The sequence below is a fragment of the Nicrophorus vespilloides genome, unplaced genomic scaffold, assembly GCF_001412225.1.
Source record: "Nicrophorus vespilloides isolate i.1.1-1 unplaced genomic scaffold, Nicve_v1.0, whole genome shotgun sequence".
NCBI lineage: Eukaryota > Metazoa > Arthropoda > Insecta > Coleoptera > Silphidae > Nicrophorus > Nicrophorus vespilloides.
Window position 1 is genome coordinate 8879 of NW_017095776.1, and position 17993 is coordinate 26871.

Here is a 17993-nt window from a genome sequence, read left to right on the forward strand (position 1 = left end):
TATTGCCGCGATATATATGAAATTTGAAATGATTATCGCGAGAAAAACTGCGCTCCCGAAGCTCCCAATAATAAACCATTGCGATGCACGAGCTCGCCGCTCCGCATTCGCGAAGGGAAACGATATCTCCTGCAATTTTATAACCCGAATCTGCACACGCGAAATAAAAGTACAACAGTTTTATCGAGTTTGCACACGGAGACGTGCGTTGTGGTTTTTTGTATAATATAATAATTAACCGGTCAAATCAATTTGAATGTCGAGTGATGATGATGATGATGATGATCTGGTGGGACAGGCGGAAGGGTTTTGGGTGCGGGCGGCGGATTGCCGCGCGCAGATAGCGTTTGGATTGGTAAACTTTATGAAATCCCATCTGGAATTATGGGATCTAAATCTGTTGTCGATAAATTCCAAAGGTCTCAATAGGGTGAAACTCTCTACTCATCCTCTCCTCTCCTCTCTACACAGCACTATTCCGGACGCAATAATAAACCGGACCCATAAATTGGGCGACATAATTTGCTAGTTAATATTCTCCATTAACAAACATCTTGGACAGTTTTCAAGGACACGTACCCAAAAACTACTTAGAAACAATTAAAAATAAACTCGAAATATATAACGTGCAATAAGATTATAAAAAGAAAATCATTAGTTTTCGAGAAATTAAAAAAGAAAAGTGAAATACCAAATTGTATTTCTTTTTACAAAGATTTTCCAGTCATTCCAATTAGCAAGTACAATAGAAAGTAAAGGTTTTTCACAAGAATTCCCCAATGAAAACAGATGCTGATACCAAATTAGTGTTACCTATAAATCTACTCAACAATCTCTTCAATGTTCAAGTATTTAAGTGTGGTTAAATAAAGTTATTTGCTTGAAAATAAACTATATTACAATTTAAAAAAATATACAAGATGTCAGAGAGAATCAATTTCTATCGACTTCGAAGTTATCATGGAAAACCGGGTGTATCTCTTCGAGCATATCTGTGGAAACCAAGCTACGACCCTTCTTTGCGAATCCCCTGGAGTTGCACTCCCTGACCAATTTGCATGCGGCGTAAGCCGCCACAAAGCTCCTGTCCTCCTCGAACTGCCTTGCCCAGAAGAGGAAGACCGATATGGAGCCGGCAAGGATGTCGCCCTGTCCGCCGCATCGCCTTCCCGATCCACCCAAATCGCAGAAACTCATCCTCCTCTCGCAATCGATCATCTCATCCAGATGGCCTTTGACCAGTACAGATACGCGACTTCCCCATTTCGCGTCCCTCATGAACCGATGCGGATCGGCGGCGGGCAACTCGTCGGGATGATCCAACTTTAACAGGCGAGCGAATTCCATCTTGTTCGGAGTGAGGATCACGTCCGCTTCGAAGTTCTCCAGCAGCGACGGCTTCTGCGTGATCAGGAAGAGACCGTCCGCATCGATGACCATCGGCTTACGCTTCTGTCGCCAATAGTTTATTATCAGTTCGATCACGCGGAACGTCTCCGCCTTCCTACCCAATCCCGGCCCGATGAGGATCACATCGAACTTATCCAACCATTCTTGGATCCTTCCGAACTGCTTCTCCCCATCGTCGAGCAGCGGATGGACTATCAGCTCTGGGCTGTAGCATTTGATGGGGCCGGCCGCTTCCCTCGTGCAGAAGACGTGCGACAGGTCGGCGCCGACCTTCAGCGCTGCGATGGACGCAAAGTACGGCGCTCCGGTGTATTCGAACGACCCGCCGAAGACGCCTACCTTCCCAGCCTGACCTTTGTACTTGCTTTCCGACGATAAAGAGGGCGCCAACTTCTTGGATCTCTCCAGAAGCTTCGCCTGCAAGCACGAGTTCGACATCTCCGAGTGCGTCATCCTCGATAGATTCAGCAAACTATTCGCAGGATACACAAATCTGATCACCGGCTTACCAATGACACGACACAATAACAAACTCATGACATTTATACTCGCAACCTCTGATGCATTCCAAGTTGCGTACGAAACATTGTGGTTGCGGATTTCCTTTTAAAACCCACACTAGAAATATTTTGCAAATACATTAAAATAAATAATAAATTGAAGACAAACATCATAAGAAGATCGGAAGAATACAAAAAAGATACACGATTGGTAAAAGTAATTAACCGATATAGGCAACACATTTAACACATTAGGCAACCATCACAACTAGCGAAATTAAAATATTTCTATAACTTTTTACAAAGTGGAAAAACCGCCCGTTTTGCTAATATTTACAATTATACAAAGTAATTTATCTTACCCCAACAGTTTACAAGCATTGATTAATCGAAGCTCTGTAAATCACACCACTCTACGTTCTTGAACTCAAATTTTCTGAAGTTCGACGTCACTAAACATTTTCAACTGTTCAACAATCAATCAACAATGCCAACTACTATAGTTTTCGAAATGGAAAATAAATGTACGTTCCTTATTGAATTTTATTCCTTATAAAATAATGGCAAATATATACTTATTACATCTTGTTTTAACGAAGAATTCCTCTTGTTTCATTGTTTTGTTTTCCTTTTTTTGAAATATCACAGTTCAGAATGACGAAAATTAATTGAATTTTTTACCTCTTCGTTACATTTAGAAAATAATTCCTCTTCGAATAAGTCTCTTTGTAAAATACTGATATGTTTCTTATGGGGGACCAATGTTCTCCCAATTGGCAAGCATCGTTAAATTCACATGCTCGATGCGCCATTTCTGCGTCATCGAGTTCTCATCACATTTCGATACGAACAACTTCTTCTGGCCGGGATCGCAGTCCAAGCATCTGGGGTTTTGACCGTGGATCAGCCACTGCTTATCCTATAATCGAAACAATGAATTAACATGAATGTAGTGAAAATTTGTCGAGAATTTACAGCTTCGTATTTCCAGAGTTGATTTCCTTTAGCTCCGTGGCATGGGAAGAGCAGCACTTTCGCTCTATCCTTCACATCGGAGACATCCAAACATATGGTCTTATCCTTCGGCCTTATATCCTTGTGCCACGTAAACCTGAACTCCTGTTCACCTTTCCTTTTGGTGCCTTTGATGCACTCGTTCAAGTCCACGGCGGAATCTCTGATTTTGAAGTTGGTGTCCACGCACAACTCTGGGGCGGCCAAGTTACGAATCTGAAACACATCAATGTTGCCATCCAATTTTGTTATTTTTATTCTCTATTATTTTACCTCTCCTCTGGCAAAGTCTTCAGGTTCGATGAATGGATATTTCAATGGCAAGTCGAAGGCGACGTTCTCCATGAACCACTTGAAGGTCTTGCAATGCAGATCCTTCCTCAACGCAAGCTGCTTTGTAACATTACCCGGATCCATGGTTCTCAGGGTTGGTTTCCTCTTGTACAGATACTCTGCGTATTCGTCCATCCACACCACGGCTACCCGCTTATAATTCTACAAAAGATAATTTGTATAAACAAATTGCTTCCATAAAAGTAGAAACGTACTCGATTAACGAAATCTCCGACTCCAGGATTCTTAAACGGAGCGTACTTCCTATAAATGTGCCCAATCCTCGAGCAAGGTGCATCGTACATTTGACCGCCGCACATCCAAATCTTAAAGCTGAGCTCGTACTGTTCTCCGCCCCAAATATCCAAACCCTCGTCGTAACCGCCCAGCTCCCAAAAGAATTTCGTACTGATGGCGAACAATCCGCCGGCCATCACCGGGCTCCTGTACAACAAAATCATTATTACATCATACATTGATCGAGTGTTTATCCAGATTTACCTAAACGGTTCCGTGGGATGCTCCAGGTCTTCGGGCAGCAGAGGCAACCGCTTGTAATAAAATTGCCAATCGAAAGCACCCCTAGCCCCGTTATCCTGCGCCCTATACTCGAAGGTTTCATACTGAATGACATCGATGAAAGGGCACACGCAAGTCTTGTAGTTCTGAGCAATTGGTTCTAATAGAGGAGGAAGCCAATTCACGTTGCATTCTGTATGCGAGTCTAGAAAGATGAGAACATCCCCGACAGCTGCTTTGGCTCCAGCCAACCTGGCCCTTATCAGTCCCGACCTCTCCGGCAGATGGATCACCTTAGTTTTCTGCAGATGCTTCGCAACATATTCATCCAGCTTCCCCTTGCTAAATTCTGCAAATGATAAATCGATAAATTAATTAACGATTTAAACAACAAGGATATACATCACCTTTTGAGCTGAAATCATCGACAAGGATGATCTCTTTGAGAAGATGTACAGGCGATCTATTGATGACGCTGGTCGCCGTCCTCAGAAGAGTGGTCCAGTGCTCATTGTGGAACGGCACGATCACACTCACAGTGTCCAAGTGTTTCAAATACTTCTTGGCTTTGCATCTAAATCATCCACAACAACAATAAAATAACATTATACAATAACCATCTTCATATTAAAATTTAACAGCCGAATTTAATAAGATACTAAATGATATCCATATTATCTACATAGGATGCGTGTCCCGTTTAAGCGTTGATTACCAAATAACGATTCACACGGAAAGAGAGACCATGCAATAAAAATCGTCTCGCTTCAATTTACTGCAAACATTCGTTGTCTAAGTTTGAAGCGTTCGCTAATTATAAACATGAGCAACAATTTCCGCTTTTCTCTTTTTAAATAAAACGCACACGATATCGTTTGAGGGCGGCTCACAACAAACATAAAATGATACCGATATAATGTAAAAAACATGAAATTTATTTCAATTATCTTTCAAAACACTGATAATCATTGTTTTTGTAGATATTTCTGTTTCACTTGCTTATTAAAAAAGAGTAATTTGTAAATAAACATTGAAAACCCACTATTTTTAGAATAATTTAAAAAAAAAATGAAAATTAACGGAAAAGTTTTGCTCCAAGAAAAGTGAATGTTCATGGATAATTTCAAAGTAGTTTACTGAGCCCTCTATAGTGGTTGTCACGCAGGAAGCATGCGAGAATGTGCGGAGAAAGCGGAAATCGGTATGCAGTGATGCGAAATGTCATGGGGGTCGTATCTAAGTGTTATATGTGCAAATATTATAATTGTGACGCACCCTGGATTCCTAATGTCGGGCAGTGATCGGTTCAGCGCAATTTTATCACTGATTGCAGCATTGAATCCATTCACCTTGAACAGTGATTCGTAGTCGTGCTTCTCGCCGGCATCGAGCGCAGCGGGTTTGCCTTGCTCGCCTCGACCTTAACAGGAACAGAAGAAGAAAAGAAAAACAATCCATTAATCTGATTCACAAAACATCCCAAATCCGACTGTCTGCTCTTACCTGTCCTATGCAGATCTCTGCTGATCGCCTCATAGTCGTGCCAGTCGATCTTCTCGTTATCCACTATAGCCTGAAACAGAAATCATTGATAATAATTTAAAGAATTCATTGCTTCTTAATATGAAAATATTTGCGTTATTAAAATTATGGTATGACAGAAACATTAGATCGGACGAGAAGGGAACGGACGAGTTCTGGACCAGTTATTTCAACTACCTGAAAAGGTACATACTACGTGACCAAAAATGGTGTTTTTATAAAGTAGAACTAGCAAAACTGTTATAATGTGAAAATATGAAATTCATCATGATTTCTGGCAAAATCTCTAAAATGTGAAGACACTTTTTCATTACTTTGCACAGCATTCCTCAAATATCTAATTTTTATATCGGTCTTCTATCTATTATTTTTGAACGCGAATTACAGGCAAATGAGTAATATTTACACATTGAAATTTACAGAAATAAACGTTATTTATTGTGTCTTTACAAATCAACAAATAACTCAATTATAAATTGATGTTACAATAACAAAAATATGATTAAATCTCAATTTGTTTTCTTCTTTTTTTAATTCGAGCAGACAAATTGCAAATGAAGACGAGCGAATCGATTGAATCGTCCTTTATTTATTTTTTTTTGTTATTTCCGTCTCCGTCTCGAGAGAATCGACTGCAAGTAAAACCCGCGCAAATATACAAATGAAGGAGAAAGTTGAAAAACCTTCGATCGCCTTGAATATTATTCCGAATTGGCGGCGCGCGAACAACAATAAAAAATCGGAGCAAATGGAAATTGTTGCAACTGCTCAAATAGAACAATAATCTAATCGAATGATCCCACATAAGTTGCCATCACTATTTTGTAGATAAGAAAAGTGTAACGCGTACGTACAGAGAATTTCGTTTCGTAGACCATAGCTTATTGAAATCACCAAAGATTACGAAACATTAACCGAAAGTGTTTGCAATTTTGATGAAGTTATTAATTATAACTGTGAGATGAGATAAAAGAAACTAATCTAACATGATTATATTTCATATTTTCATGGAAATCACGTCGTTTTATCGAAAACCGCAACACACAAATTATAATTATTGAAAAGATAATTGCTTAACATGAAAACTTAACACAATTTTCTAGCATTAATTCGTTTATTTTTGGGTGAATAAGATGTTTTTGAAAAAGTAATAAAAGATGGAACTGCAGTACAGTTAACTGATTGGTTTTCACTTGTTTTTGCGTATCCTTGGCTACTGGAATAGCTGTAATTCCAATCAAAGTGTATTGTGCAAGTAAAGCAAATAGCTGTAATTCCAATGCAAGTATTTGCGATAATATAGGGAGGGAAAAAAACAGCAATTGTTGAATAACAATTCTCGTGTACTTTAAACACGTACGCGTAAATTGCAATGCTATCATGTTTAAAATGCAATTTCCAATAAACAAATGCATTTTCTTTTGTTTGTCTGTTATTTTATGATGCAGATAGTGTTGAAAAAAAAAACAAAAATGGGAAACATTAATGCGGAAAGTAGTTTGTAGTTGCATGCATTCAATGTCATGCATTAATTAGAATTACTTTTCCATTCGCTCCAATTGAACTTTGCACCAAATAGACAAAAAATGTATTTATATTATTGAAATCGAGTATGAAATCTGTTCTCATGAGTTGGTACTCACCCTCTGGATCTTGTCGATCTGTGGTGCGGCATGGGGTGCAGGTGGTGGAATAGATTTGCTGAACTTGGGCCCCCTGACCAGTCGGAAGAGCAGGACTGTGAAGAGGATTGTGGTGCCGGTGAGGGCGAGATACTTGAGCAGCTTCTTCAGGTTGCGTTTCATGCTTCCCGGACCGGTGGTTCACCGTTGGCGCTGCGAATTCGAAATGAAACGATAACAATTGAAACGCGCACCGCTCGACAACAAATGCATGATAACGAATGGGACGACAACAACAAGCGGATTCCTAACCTGAAACTGCTGCCATCCACGAAGCGACGAGAATCGCGAAGAAATTGCGTGGAGTTGCACAGAAGAGAGTGGAGCACGGCCCGACGAGCCAACTGCTGTTACATCTCCTCACGAACGCATCTCTCTCGCCTTTTTTCTTGGGAAACGAGAGAAGAACGGGAAAACGACAAACCAAACGTAAATAATAAACACCGATCTTTTCTGACGCACACACACACACAATGAAAATAAACAGAAACGTATCGGGGATTCTGGAGGAATTTGGTGTTTTTTTTGGTAACGAAGAGGTTGGTAAATATGCGCAATCAACAATTTGAATTTTTGAATTATTTTAAGAAGTAAACTAATGTGCAGCAATTCGTTGAGGAAAATGAAAGGATTTTATTTTGTTAATACTCACTTTTACTAACTGTATTCGGAAACACACACACACAACGAAAATAAACAGAAACGTACCGGCATTCTCGAGGAATTAGGTGTTATTTCATTTTGTAACGAAAAGGTTGGTAGATTTGCGCAATCAACAATTTGAATTTTTGAATTATTTTAAGAAATTTACTAATTTACAGCAATTCGTTAAGGAAAATAAAAGGATTTTATTTTGTTATTACTCACTTTTACTAACTGTAATATGAAACACACACAACGAAAATAAACAGAAACGTACCGGGGATTCTCGAGGAATTTGGTGTTATTTCATTTTGTAACGAAAAGGTTGGTAGATTTGCGCAATCAACAATTTGAATTTTTGAATTCTTTTAAAAAGTTTACTATTGTGTTACTGATATTACATATTTACTTAATTTTCAGCAATTCATTGAGGAAAATGAAATGATTTTATTTTGTTAATACTCACTTTTACTAACTGTATTCGGAAACACACACAACGAAAATAAACAGAAACGTACCGGGGATTCTGGAGGAATTTGGTGTTTTTTATTGTTTGGTAACCAAAAGGTTGGTAGACTTGCGCAATCAACAATTTGAATTTTTTAATTCTTTTAAGAAGTTTACTAATATTACATATTTACTTAATTTACAGCAATTCATTGACGAAAATGAAAGGATTTTATTTTGTTAATATTCACTTTTACTATCTGTATTCGGAAAAATTTCAAAACGCAATCGCCGTCAGATGGAGCCAGTTCAAAATTTTGAAAACTTTTTCTCGTTTCGATATTGGATTCAAATTAGAAATTTCAAAAATAGTTGTAAGAAACTTGAGTGATCTTCATCAAATATTGTGTTTAAAAACAATTATTGTTTTGTTGTTTAATTGTTGTAACGATAAATTGATCTAATAATTAAGTGACATTTGAATTGTTGAAGTATCCGATTGGATGTTTTTGTTGAACGCAACCAAGTTTTCAATTGTGATGTACGGGATGTGATGTACTTGGCAAGTGACGCGTAGATAATTGGGTGATATTTTGTTTATTCGTGTATATATTAAACATTTCAATTAAACAACACAGATGTAGAAACAAGTATGATGAGAGGAGGGACAATATAATAAGTGAATTAGCCTACGCTTGAAGTGGTTTCTTTCGCCAAAAGAAACGCACAAAGCAGCAACCTGACTACTGTTTACGTATTCCATCGTCATTAAAAAAAACTATTAATATAATAGAGACGATCAAGTGATATAAGGATTTCGCGAGAACATCTGCGACAAGAAACAGAACAAACGAACATTGTGAGAAAGAAGTAATAGTAAGTAAGTAAAAAAAACGTAACTAAAATGTTAAATAATATAAAAAAGAAAATAATAATAATATCGTCTTAGAATTGTACAAAATATTAACGTAATCATTGCATACAAAAAAATATATCGGTTTTTCCTTTTTCTCAATTACAAAAATATCTTCATAAATATTTATATATATATATATTATATAAAAACTAAACACTTTCTAGCTAATTCAGCTGGAAATCAGCGAATTCAAGAGATTTCAAAAAAAAAAAGAAATGTCATCGAGTTAAAAAAAATAATAATAATAAGATTAGAAGAAACGTGGGAGAACCGAAACATGATTCCAAAAAAAATTATTGTCGATCTCAAAAGTGCACTTTAGAACTGTCGTATAAATAATTAAGATATATATTAGCGTTATTTTGCTTTCTCTCAAAGTTGAAGAAGTCGGTTCCCCTTGAAGTGGAGGAGCAAAAACGAAGGCGAGCGGAGAAACACAAAAGAAAATACATTACCTACACAAAGAGAACAAAAAAAAATATAGAGAAAATAAATTACTGTACAACACAAAAAATTAAAATAAAAAGAGAGATTAAGGACTAAAAGTTACAAAATAATTGGCAAATTGGATCAGTTTTTTCAGCGATACATACATACACTCAACTCAACAAAACGTATTTTAAAATAAAAAATATATATATTAAGCTTAAGTATGGCAAATTTAAGTGGAGAAGTCTTACATTGAACAGATTAAAAAAAAATAATAATAATATATAGTATATAGTAAGTAAATAAACGAAAACGTTATATGCAGGAAAAAAAAAAAATACTGTACACACTTTGGAAATCCCATCGTCTTCGTCCGGAGAGTCTCTTCTTTTAATAAAATTAAAAAAAAAAACCTACATCTAAATCATAAGATTTGCGAGCGCGCTTCGTCGTGTCACGGAGAGAATATTTTTTCGAAAAGAAGAAAGAAAAGAAAACGGCGATCCGTAGTCGTTCCGTCATCATCGTCATCATCATCATCAATCGCTCTCATTAATCCTTTCTTTCACATTTTCTCTCCTTGAAATCAAAACAACTAGTAATAAAAAAATACGTACTTTAAAATAATTAAATCTAAATAATAAAGGCACTTAAGTTGTCCCACATTAAAACTAAGTGAATAATTAAGAAATTATTGTTACGATCGTTTACGTAGATGTACGTATGTATATAAACATAATCATCGACGTAGCGTCTTTCTTGCTGCCTCAGTCGAACTTGATGGGCTCGTCGCGAGCGGCTATGGTTGAGACGTGCAGGTACTTGCCGACCTTGTACTTGTCCTGGATGGCCTGCTGGGTCAGACCGGGTGCCTTCTTGTGCATTCCGACGAGGAACTCGCCGGCGCGTTTCAACGACTCCAGACTGTAGCCGGTGTTCTCCTCCAGGTCGGAGCTCCACGCCTCCTCGCCGACGGTGTGTCTAGCCACGGCGATGGCGGCGGCTGCCATCATGGACGGCATTATCTCAAGCGTTGGCTCGGCCTCCAGCAGCGCCAATTCACTCAAATACTATTGGAAGAAAGAAAAAAAAAGGACATCAATAACATTTCTAATACTCCGGCGAGTAAATCAAGTTTCACTGAACAATCATTGAAACTAGATCTAGAAATTCCAAAGAAGAAATCTTAAACTTCCTGTAGCTAAATAGAAGTTCTTAACTTCAGAAGAAGTTATTATTAATGTAATGCGGTAAAATTATGTTTACTCACTTGAGCCAAAAAGGTCACTTTGTCGGACAATTTGTTGGCGATGCTCATGGCGGTGATGAAAGTGTAAGCAGTAGGGACGGAGATGTCAAAATCGAGCACCTTCAAGATGAGCATCTCCATGCGGATCACCTGTTTCTTCGAGTAGGTGTCGTCGGTGATGTAGACGAATTCGCCGACGTCCGGTGGGTAGATCTCCTCGTATTTGCTGCACATAAACGATTCTTTGTGAAAGCCAAAAACACAACAATCGAAGATGGAACTTACGCCGCGATGAACATGGCAGCGGTACCGACGAGCTGCAACTTTGCTCTGACCACCGACATGAAGCTGAGGAATCTGTCGATGTAGTTCACGGCCAGATAGAGCGTCTCCGTATACAGTTTGTACTCTTCGGCTACCTCCACCAGCCAGTCCACGAGGATGGTGCGCATGCTATGTGAAATGTCCGGCTGCTTACGCATATAATTGGCCTTAGGACGATGCTCTTTCTACGAAAAACAAGAAACAAACACAATATGAAACAGACACTTTTCAAAAGACTATTAAAATAAGCACATTAGTAACAAGTTTAAATTAAAGTTCTCAAATATTTTAAATTAAATCCAGGTTGATAGTAGTAGTTTGTGTTCAACAGGATAGAATTCAATCATTTTTAAGGCTTAGTTAAAAAATATATAAATCAAACATTTGGTTCTTACTTCTTGTTCACATAAATATTTGAAGATCTCATCCCTGTACTCGTCCAACTGGAAGAAGAGGTCCCTACTGCTCTTGCACAACTGATGCAGTTCAGAGTTCTCATCGGTGAGCTTCTCCACGCTCATGGGGGAGTCAATGAAGGAGTCGATGACCTGCGGCTTTTCCACTTCCAGGGCCCCAGCCAACTCGAGGGCTTCCTGCTTGGTCATGAGGCGATCCTCGTTGCCCTTGTAGGCATTCTTGAAGACCTCCTCAACATGCTTCTTCTCGAGGATCTCTATCCCCTTCTTGACAAGTTCATCTTGTGAATCCTCGTACACTTTGAATGCCTGGAACTGTGCGACAGGCACAATTGGCACCGGCTGCTTGCAGGCCGCCTGCTTGAACACATTCTCATCGTTCTTCTTAAACAACTTGTCCACATCCGATTTCTTAAGTACATTAACATTGTTTATTCCCAATGGTTGCTGTAAAAAGATGAAAGAATTTTTTTTTTTTGTCAAGATAAGCGCTGTGCATAGATTGTGTGGGTTTGGGTATAGGTGTACAAACCTTTTGCGACTTGATCGTGATCCTGTCGGGGATGTTGGCCAAAGATGAGCTAAGCGCTGCTCTCTTCTGCGTACACCGCTTTCCCGAAACATAATCGCGGTTGCGGTTCTCCTGGTCCTCATGTATTTGAAACGAAGCCATCTTCTGTTCTGCGGAAGTGAGAGCTGTACGCTTCACTTCGCCGGGTGGTGCAGAAAGAGGAAATGTGTGTGTGTGAGGGGGACAAAAAAAAAAAACGTTGGCTGGTAAAAACAAAACGGGGGGGAAATAAATCAATCACTTAGAGGAGCCGGAGGGGAGCAACAAGAAGATGCTCTCAGCAGGACTTCGGAAGAGGAACTGCTCTTCCTTGCTTGCTTGGCGGTATAGAAACGAATGTGTGTGGAAGGAAGGAAGCGGTGCGAAGCTAGGATGTTTCGTTTCTCGCCACCGCCAACGGTCGCAGAACGCAAGTAAAGACCACACGAATCACGCACAACCAAGACAACAGCTGAGTGACCGTTGAACGATTTTCGGCCGCTCGAATCCACCAATAGGAACGCTTCCTACCCTGTACACGTGACCCCCACCAAAAAGAACTTCCTAAGAAAAGAACAGAGAGAGCGGGAAAACAAAAACAAAAAAAAAAACAACAAAATTAAATCTGACGTCCGAATGGAAATCCATGCATTTCCAATATGATCACATCAAACGCATCGATTCATTAGCGAAAATAATAAAGATGTTCTTACCTTCTCTCCGGTCAAAAAAGCCAATCAATATTTGTATAAAAAAAAAAGAGCGGGAATCGCCAAATATATATATATATATAGTAAACTTATGTATGTTCGTGGTATTTGTATAAAATGTTATAACAACCCCCACCTACGACCTCGGTTGCCATGGCGAGCTGTCAGAAAAGCCAATATCCACGGCATTGTCGGATCTCCATTTATTTTCCCTCCGTTTTTCTATCCCCATTGTCTCCATCACCTGGCGCTCCCTTTTCTTTCATCCATTCTTTCTTCAAAGCGCGAACATCTTGCGTAATTCTTCACAATTCGAAGGGTCATCCCCCCAAAACCAGGAAATCACATAAGATCTATAAACACATGTCTCCGCAGACGGCGAGATTTCCCTTTCCGTCATTGTCGTAGAATTCGCAACGTCGCTATTCACAGTCGTAAACAAAAACACATGTCCTTTCAGGTTATGAGATTTTCCTGTTTCTCCTCTGTATTTATTTAATTTTTCTGTTGTTCTATCATTTCCTAAATTTACCGTTTCCCATTGAAAACGATGGCAAAGCAATACAAGTGAGTTTGCCATTTCACAGCAATTCATTAATTGGGGATCTCTTAATTGCATTTCATTTATTTCTTTCAGATCTCTCCATCCAATCAAGTATTTCAGAGATTACTTGGCCCACGACATCAGACCGGATGGCAGGGAACTGACCAAGTACCGACCAGTCATTATCAATGCGAACTCTGTTTCTACAGCCGAAGGCTCAGCTATTGCCAAAGTTGGCAAAACTACAGTAATATGTGGAATCAAAGCGGTAAGGAAGGATTACAATTACTTGACATTTGTTTATTGTTTCTTTTGTTTTCTTCAAGGCACACTTTATTAACATTTTCAAAAATCAATTTAATTATTCAACAACTATTTCAATATTTACTTAATTACATATAATATGTTTTATATAAACTAGTTATAAAAATTCGCGGGAAAATACAATTAGTTGAGAAAAAAATAACAGATTGTTTGTTGTAAATTGCAGGAGCTTTGCCAGCCGAAAACGGAAACTCCAACGCAGGGCTTCCTCATTCCGAATCTGGAGTTGCCGCCTTTATGTTCCTCGAAATTCAAACCCGGTCCACCCAGTGATCAAGCGCAGGTGGCGACCAAGGTCATAGCGGACATCATCGAGAATTCCGGTTGCATCAACCTTCAGGATCTCTGCATTTCCACGGAGAAATTGGCTTGGTGTCTGTACGCGGATCTGGTGTGTCTAGATCACGACGGTTCCATCATCGACGCTTGTCTGCTCGCCCTCTTCACAGCCCTTAAAACAGGTACAATGACGATTTGAATATTGCAAAGAACGAGTTGAATTGATGCACGATTTCAGTGTCTCTTCCGAAGGTGGAATACAACGCGGAACTGGATAGTAAAAACTTGCAGATGGACGAAAGGACACCGTTCAAGCTGTACAACGTTCCCGTCTCCACGACTTTCGCTATCTTGGACGAGTAAAACGATTATACAATTATTAATCATTGATGTAACTTTGGAATCTTTTTAGGACAGTCCTCATGATCGATCCCACCGCCGAGGAGGAGAATCTGTGCACCGGTGTCGTCACCATAGTGATAAAAGACGACGAGCTGTGCTCGGTGCTGAAACCGGGCGGCAGTCCCATCACCGAGGAGAAACTGGTGGACTGCATCAAGCAGAGCATGGAGAGGGCGAAGCTTCTCGGCAAGCTCATCGACACCGCAACGCAAGAGACCAACGATGAGATTGATAAATAATAAATGTTTACGAGAAAGAGAACTGAAAACAAAACCAAAAAATTGGGGACGAAAGAGCCTCGAGGCTATTTGCTTTACGAATTCCATCCGTTTCCAGCCCAACCACAAATTTGACAAACGGTGACTTGATTTTTTTTGTTGAAAGAATCACCGATTGTCATAATATGACATTAAGAATTGATATCATCAATATCGCCTATTCACTTTAATTCGTTTCCATAGAAACAATTTATTTATTAGGATTATGAAGCGTCACCAAGGAGATTAAGGTTGTTGTCTCTAACTTAAGTCAGAGAAAGGTCGCAGGAAAAAGTGTAGAAAAAAAAATATCAATTAATATTTAATAGTATATAATAAGATAACAAATGTACATACACACTAGACCTTTTTCTTTGTTTTTTTTTTCATTTTAAATCTCCACTTTTTTTTTCCTTCTTTTTCTTTTTAAATTATTATTACACAATGTACAAATATATTTATTACTTACATTACAATCATCACAATAAACGAAAATAATTTAAGTGTGTTTCTTTTGTGAAGAGAGGCTTAACTATATAATAAAGAGAGAGAGAAGGAAAGCTTAATATTTACACATTAATAATAATTAAGAAAATGTGATGTGTGGCAGAGCCGCGCCTTGATTGAAAAAATTCACTTTTTGATTTTATTGTTTCGAGAGGAGAGAGGCCAAGGTTGCGGCCTAAGATCTTGCGAAGATATTGCTTCTTTATAAATCTAGGAGGTTGATTTGTTTGTTTTTTTTTTGTGTGAAGTTTGATGATCGTTGAGAAAACAACGAAAAACAAAAATAATAATAATAATAAAAGAATGACGAACAATTGAAATTACTTTTTAATCAGTCACTTTAAGAATCAAAAGTTCAGGTCCGATGTAATTAAAAATTATAATTAATTAATTAATGAAACACAACCGATGATAAATAATTAAATTAAAGAGATAGATAGAGAGAGAGAAAAAAAAAACAAGAAACGGTAGAAAAATATAAATATTTTGCGTCGCTTAGAAACTAACAGAAAACAAAACACAATTTATTAAGGAAGGATGAGAGATAAAAAAACAAATGAGTGAATATTATAACTAATAATTATGTACAAAGGTGTCTCGACTTATATATTATATATATATATGCAATTAATATTAATTAATTATTAAATTACCTTTTCTTGTCTCTTATTACAAATTTCGCTAAATCAATAAATATTTTACAAAGTTTTGTTTGTTTTTCTTTTAACGGTGAGATTAGGGGTTGATTGATTGATGATTTTCCTATCTTCTTTTTTTTTTCACCACCTACTACAAATTATGTACAATTTCTTTTCCACTCACTATCATTAGATCAAAGAAAACAAGTATTATTATTTTTTGTTTTAAATATATATATATATGTAAATATTTTAACAGTAAGAAAACTTTGGGATGTGGACTTCTCACCCGAATCCAATGCACTTGGTGACTCGAAAAAGGAAGAAACGTTTTTTTTTTGCTGCTGCGGCTGGCAAGGATTACTTGAATCGAATAGCAAAAAAAAACAAAATAGTTGCACTAACACACATTGTTTTGTTGCTCTAAATTTCCTCAATTTTGTTTCTCCTCAATCAATTTTGCGTTTCCAATTCAATCGGATCGTTGCAAATAAACGAAACAGAAATTATAAATATATATATAAAATATTTAAAAAAGAAGAAAAACAAAATATTTCTTTTTGTACTCATTTCAGTTGAACGTGAATCAATCGAGTAGGCGTGGGCGTTTTTCTCTTAGTGTTTTGTTTTAATATTGTTTGAAGAATGTGCATATTACATCTAGCAAGCGCAGCCCCTTTTGTTTTGTTTTTATAACATATTCACAATGCGAAAGTCATCATTATTTTTTCTTCTCCTTAGGAACGATAGTGCACGAGACAATAGTGCAGATGAGATCAATTGCGACGTCTCCTACGTAATTCGACATAATCATAATAACATAATAAAAAAATATTGAATGTACATCAAAATCGGCAAAATCTTCGGGCCGCAGTTTCGAATATCGTTTTAACTTTAATTAAAGCTTAAAGTTATCAACAACTTTAGTTCTTGCATTCGCTTTTACGCGAGCGCTTGCATATTCACAATTGGTCAACGTAACAATGCGGACAAAAGAGAAGCGAAACAATCAAATTAAAAATTGTTTACAATAAGATTATTTCAAATTTTTTTTTCTTTTTGAATTATAAAAGTACAAAAATCCTAATACAAAATTTGTTAAATTGACTTCTTTTCTTAATTTTCATCTGTTCGACATCGAAACGACGGTCCGAGCTAAATGAAACAAATGAATTTGCCCTACGAAAATCAACTTTTGTTTTGGTTGCGAAGCGCGAATGATGAACAACAACAACAACAATATAAATTGAACTTTTGTAATGTCACTTTGTATCACTAGATTATTACAATTATTTGAGAGTTTAAAGCTTTTTCGTCTTTCTATTAAGTTGGATTCATTTATATAATCATAATTCTTGAATATTCATTTATTTTTATTTCTTGTGCTATTTACTACAAAATATCACAAATGTTCCTAGTATTCCATTCATCTTCGGGCAAATTCACGCAGCGTTTCGTACAGTGTGAATTATCAAATTGATACATCTTCATTAATCGTTATTATTATACGTTACACATTATATCAATAGTAGAATTATTGAATTATCGTAATTAATATTTGTCATTATTGTGTTTCAGTATGTACAAAAAGAGGGGGTGTGGTGGTGGAGATTTGTGTTTTTTTTTATGTGTGATGATGAAAATAATAATTGTAAGGCCTCTAAAATCGACGTTGGCCGCCGATCCGTTTTTCATCTGTTTTTCCGTCATATCTCGATTTCATCTTCATTTCGCGCCCTCCTCCTCCGTTTGTTTTCTTTCCGGAAGCCCAAATAACCTTTGTAACCTTGACAACAAGAACAAAGAAAATGTACATCTTAAAACAAAAAAAAAAACGTCTACTTATAACCTAAACGCATCTCTCCACTACAATACTGGATTCAAAATAATAATTTCCTCAACCAAACTTAGTTAGAGCCGGGCTTCGCGCAAGAAAACAAGACAAACGAAAAACGCGTTTTTTTCTCTTTCTTTTGTTTTCAACGAATATATATATATATATCAATTGTGTTCAGCATTTTTTTTTTTATATATTTCCCTGCAGATAAAAGTACCGTATCTCAATCGTTTATAGTTATGTAACCCTAAGAATTGTCTCTGTCTTATGAAACGTTCGCTATAATTACAATTACAGCTATTTAAGTAATCATTTCATATATATATATTTAATGAAAGAAAAAACATTATGAAAATCGCGCGAAATGAACGAGATAGAGAGAAAATATTATGAAACGGTTGTTTTTTTTTTTAAACTTATTACACGCAAAATAGAATACCTAAAAGAAAGTTTTGTATATCCCTGATTTGTGCACGTCGGGCGGTTGCGGGTCGCCACGCCTCCGCCCCGCCCACCTCACGA

General features: G+C 37.4%; 4 protein-coding genes across 4 annotated transcripts; 1 reads left to right on the top strand and 3 right to left on the bottom strand.

Annotated features, from left to right (window-relative positions):
• Positions 1–752: 752 nt before the first annotated feature.
• Positions 753–2013, bottom strand: LOC108563047 (ATP-dependent (S)-NAD(P)H-hydrate dehydratase). The gene has a single exon (XM_017921595.1). The coding sequence runs from the start codon at positions 1945–1947 to the stop codon at positions 934–936; it is 1014 nt and encodes a 337-aa protein (XP_017777084.1). The 5' UTR covers positions 1948–2013; the 3' UTR covers positions 753–933.
• A 431-nt stretch (positions 2014–2444) lies between these two features.
• On the bottom strand, positions 2445–7477 carry LOC108563143 (polypeptide N-acetylgalactosaminyltransferase-like 6). Its single transcript, XM_017921741.1, has 10 exons — positions 7253–7477; positions 6962–7153; positions 5280–5349; positions 5052–5196; positions 4184–4350; positions 3759–4125; positions 3473–3701; positions 3198–3419; positions 2886–3140; positions 2445–2829 (listed from the first exon to the last, which is right to left on the bottom strand). Exons 2-10 carry the CDS (start codon positions 7121–7123, stop codon positions 2659–2661), a joined length of 1788 nt encoding a protein of 595 aa, XP_017777230.1. The 5' UTR covers positions 7124–7153; positions 7253–7477; the 3' UTR covers positions 2445–2658.
• A 2145-nt stretch (positions 7478–9622) lies between these two features.
• Positions 9623–12755, bottom strand: LOC108563087 (G2/mitotic-specific cyclin-A). Its single transcript, XM_017921670.1, has 6 exons — positions 12687–12755; positions 11956–12537; positions 11403–11870; positions 10969–11192; positions 10705–10909; positions 9623–10504 (listed from the first exon to the last, which is right to left on the bottom strand). The coding sequence occupies exons 2-6, from the start codon at positions 12094–12096 to the stop codon at positions 10202–10204; spliced, it is 1341 nt and encodes a 446-aa protein (XP_017777159.1). The 5' UTR covers positions 12097–12537; positions 12687–12755; the 3' UTR covers positions 9623–10201.
• A 322-nt stretch (positions 12756–13077) lies between these two features.
• LOC108563099 (exosome complex component RRP43-like) lies at positions 13078–14886 on the top strand. Its single transcript, XM_017921681.1, has 5 exons — positions 13078–13250; positions 13321–13495; positions 13718–14012; positions 14069–14189; positions 14243–14886. Exons 1-5 carry the CDS (start codon positions 13234–13236, stop codon positions 14469–14471), a joined length of 837 nt encoding a protein of 278 aa, XP_017777170.1. The 5' UTR covers positions 13078–13233; the 3' UTR covers positions 14472–14886.
• Positions 14887–17993: the final 3107 nt, after the last annotated feature.

Coding starts and splice junctions, on each gene's coding strand:
- LOC108563087 (XM_017921670.1), bottom strand. CDS start 12,096: ATGGCTTCGTTTCAAATACATGAGGACCAGGAGAACCGCAACCGCGAT. Junction 10,910..10,968: donor GCTGCCATGTTCATCGCGGC/GTAAGTTCCATC, acceptor GTTTATGTGCAG/CAAATACGAGGAGATCTACC. Junction 10,505..10,704: donor AAGTGACCTTTTTGGCTCAA/GTGAGTAAACAT, acceptor TTCTTCCAATAG/TATTTGAGTGAATTGGCGCT.
- LOC108563143 (XM_017921741.1), bottom strand. CDS start 7,123: ATGAAACGCAACCTGAAGAAGCTGCTCAAGTATCTCGCCCTCACCGGC. Junction 3,420..3,472: donor TCGGAGATTTCGTTAATCGA/GTACGTTTCTAC, acceptor TATCTTTTGTAG/AATTATAAGCGGGTAGCCGT. Junction 3,141..3,197: donor AAGACTTTGCCAGAGGAGAG/GTAAAATAATAG, acceptor GATGTGTTTCAG/ATTCGTAACTTGGCCGCCCC.
- LOC108563047 (XM_017921595.1), bottom strand. CDS start 1,947: ATGAGTTTGTTATTGTGTCGTGTCATTGGTAAGCCGGTGATCAGATTT.
- LOC108563099 (XM_017921681.1), top strand. Junction 13,496..13,717: donor TAATATGTGGAATCAAAGCG/GTAAGGAAGGAT, acceptor TGTAAATTGCAG/GAGCTTTGCCAGCCGAAAAC. Junction 14,013..14,068: donor CTTCACAGCCCTTAAAACAG/GTACAATGACGA, acceptor GCACGATTTCAG/TGTCTCTTCCGAAGGTGGAA.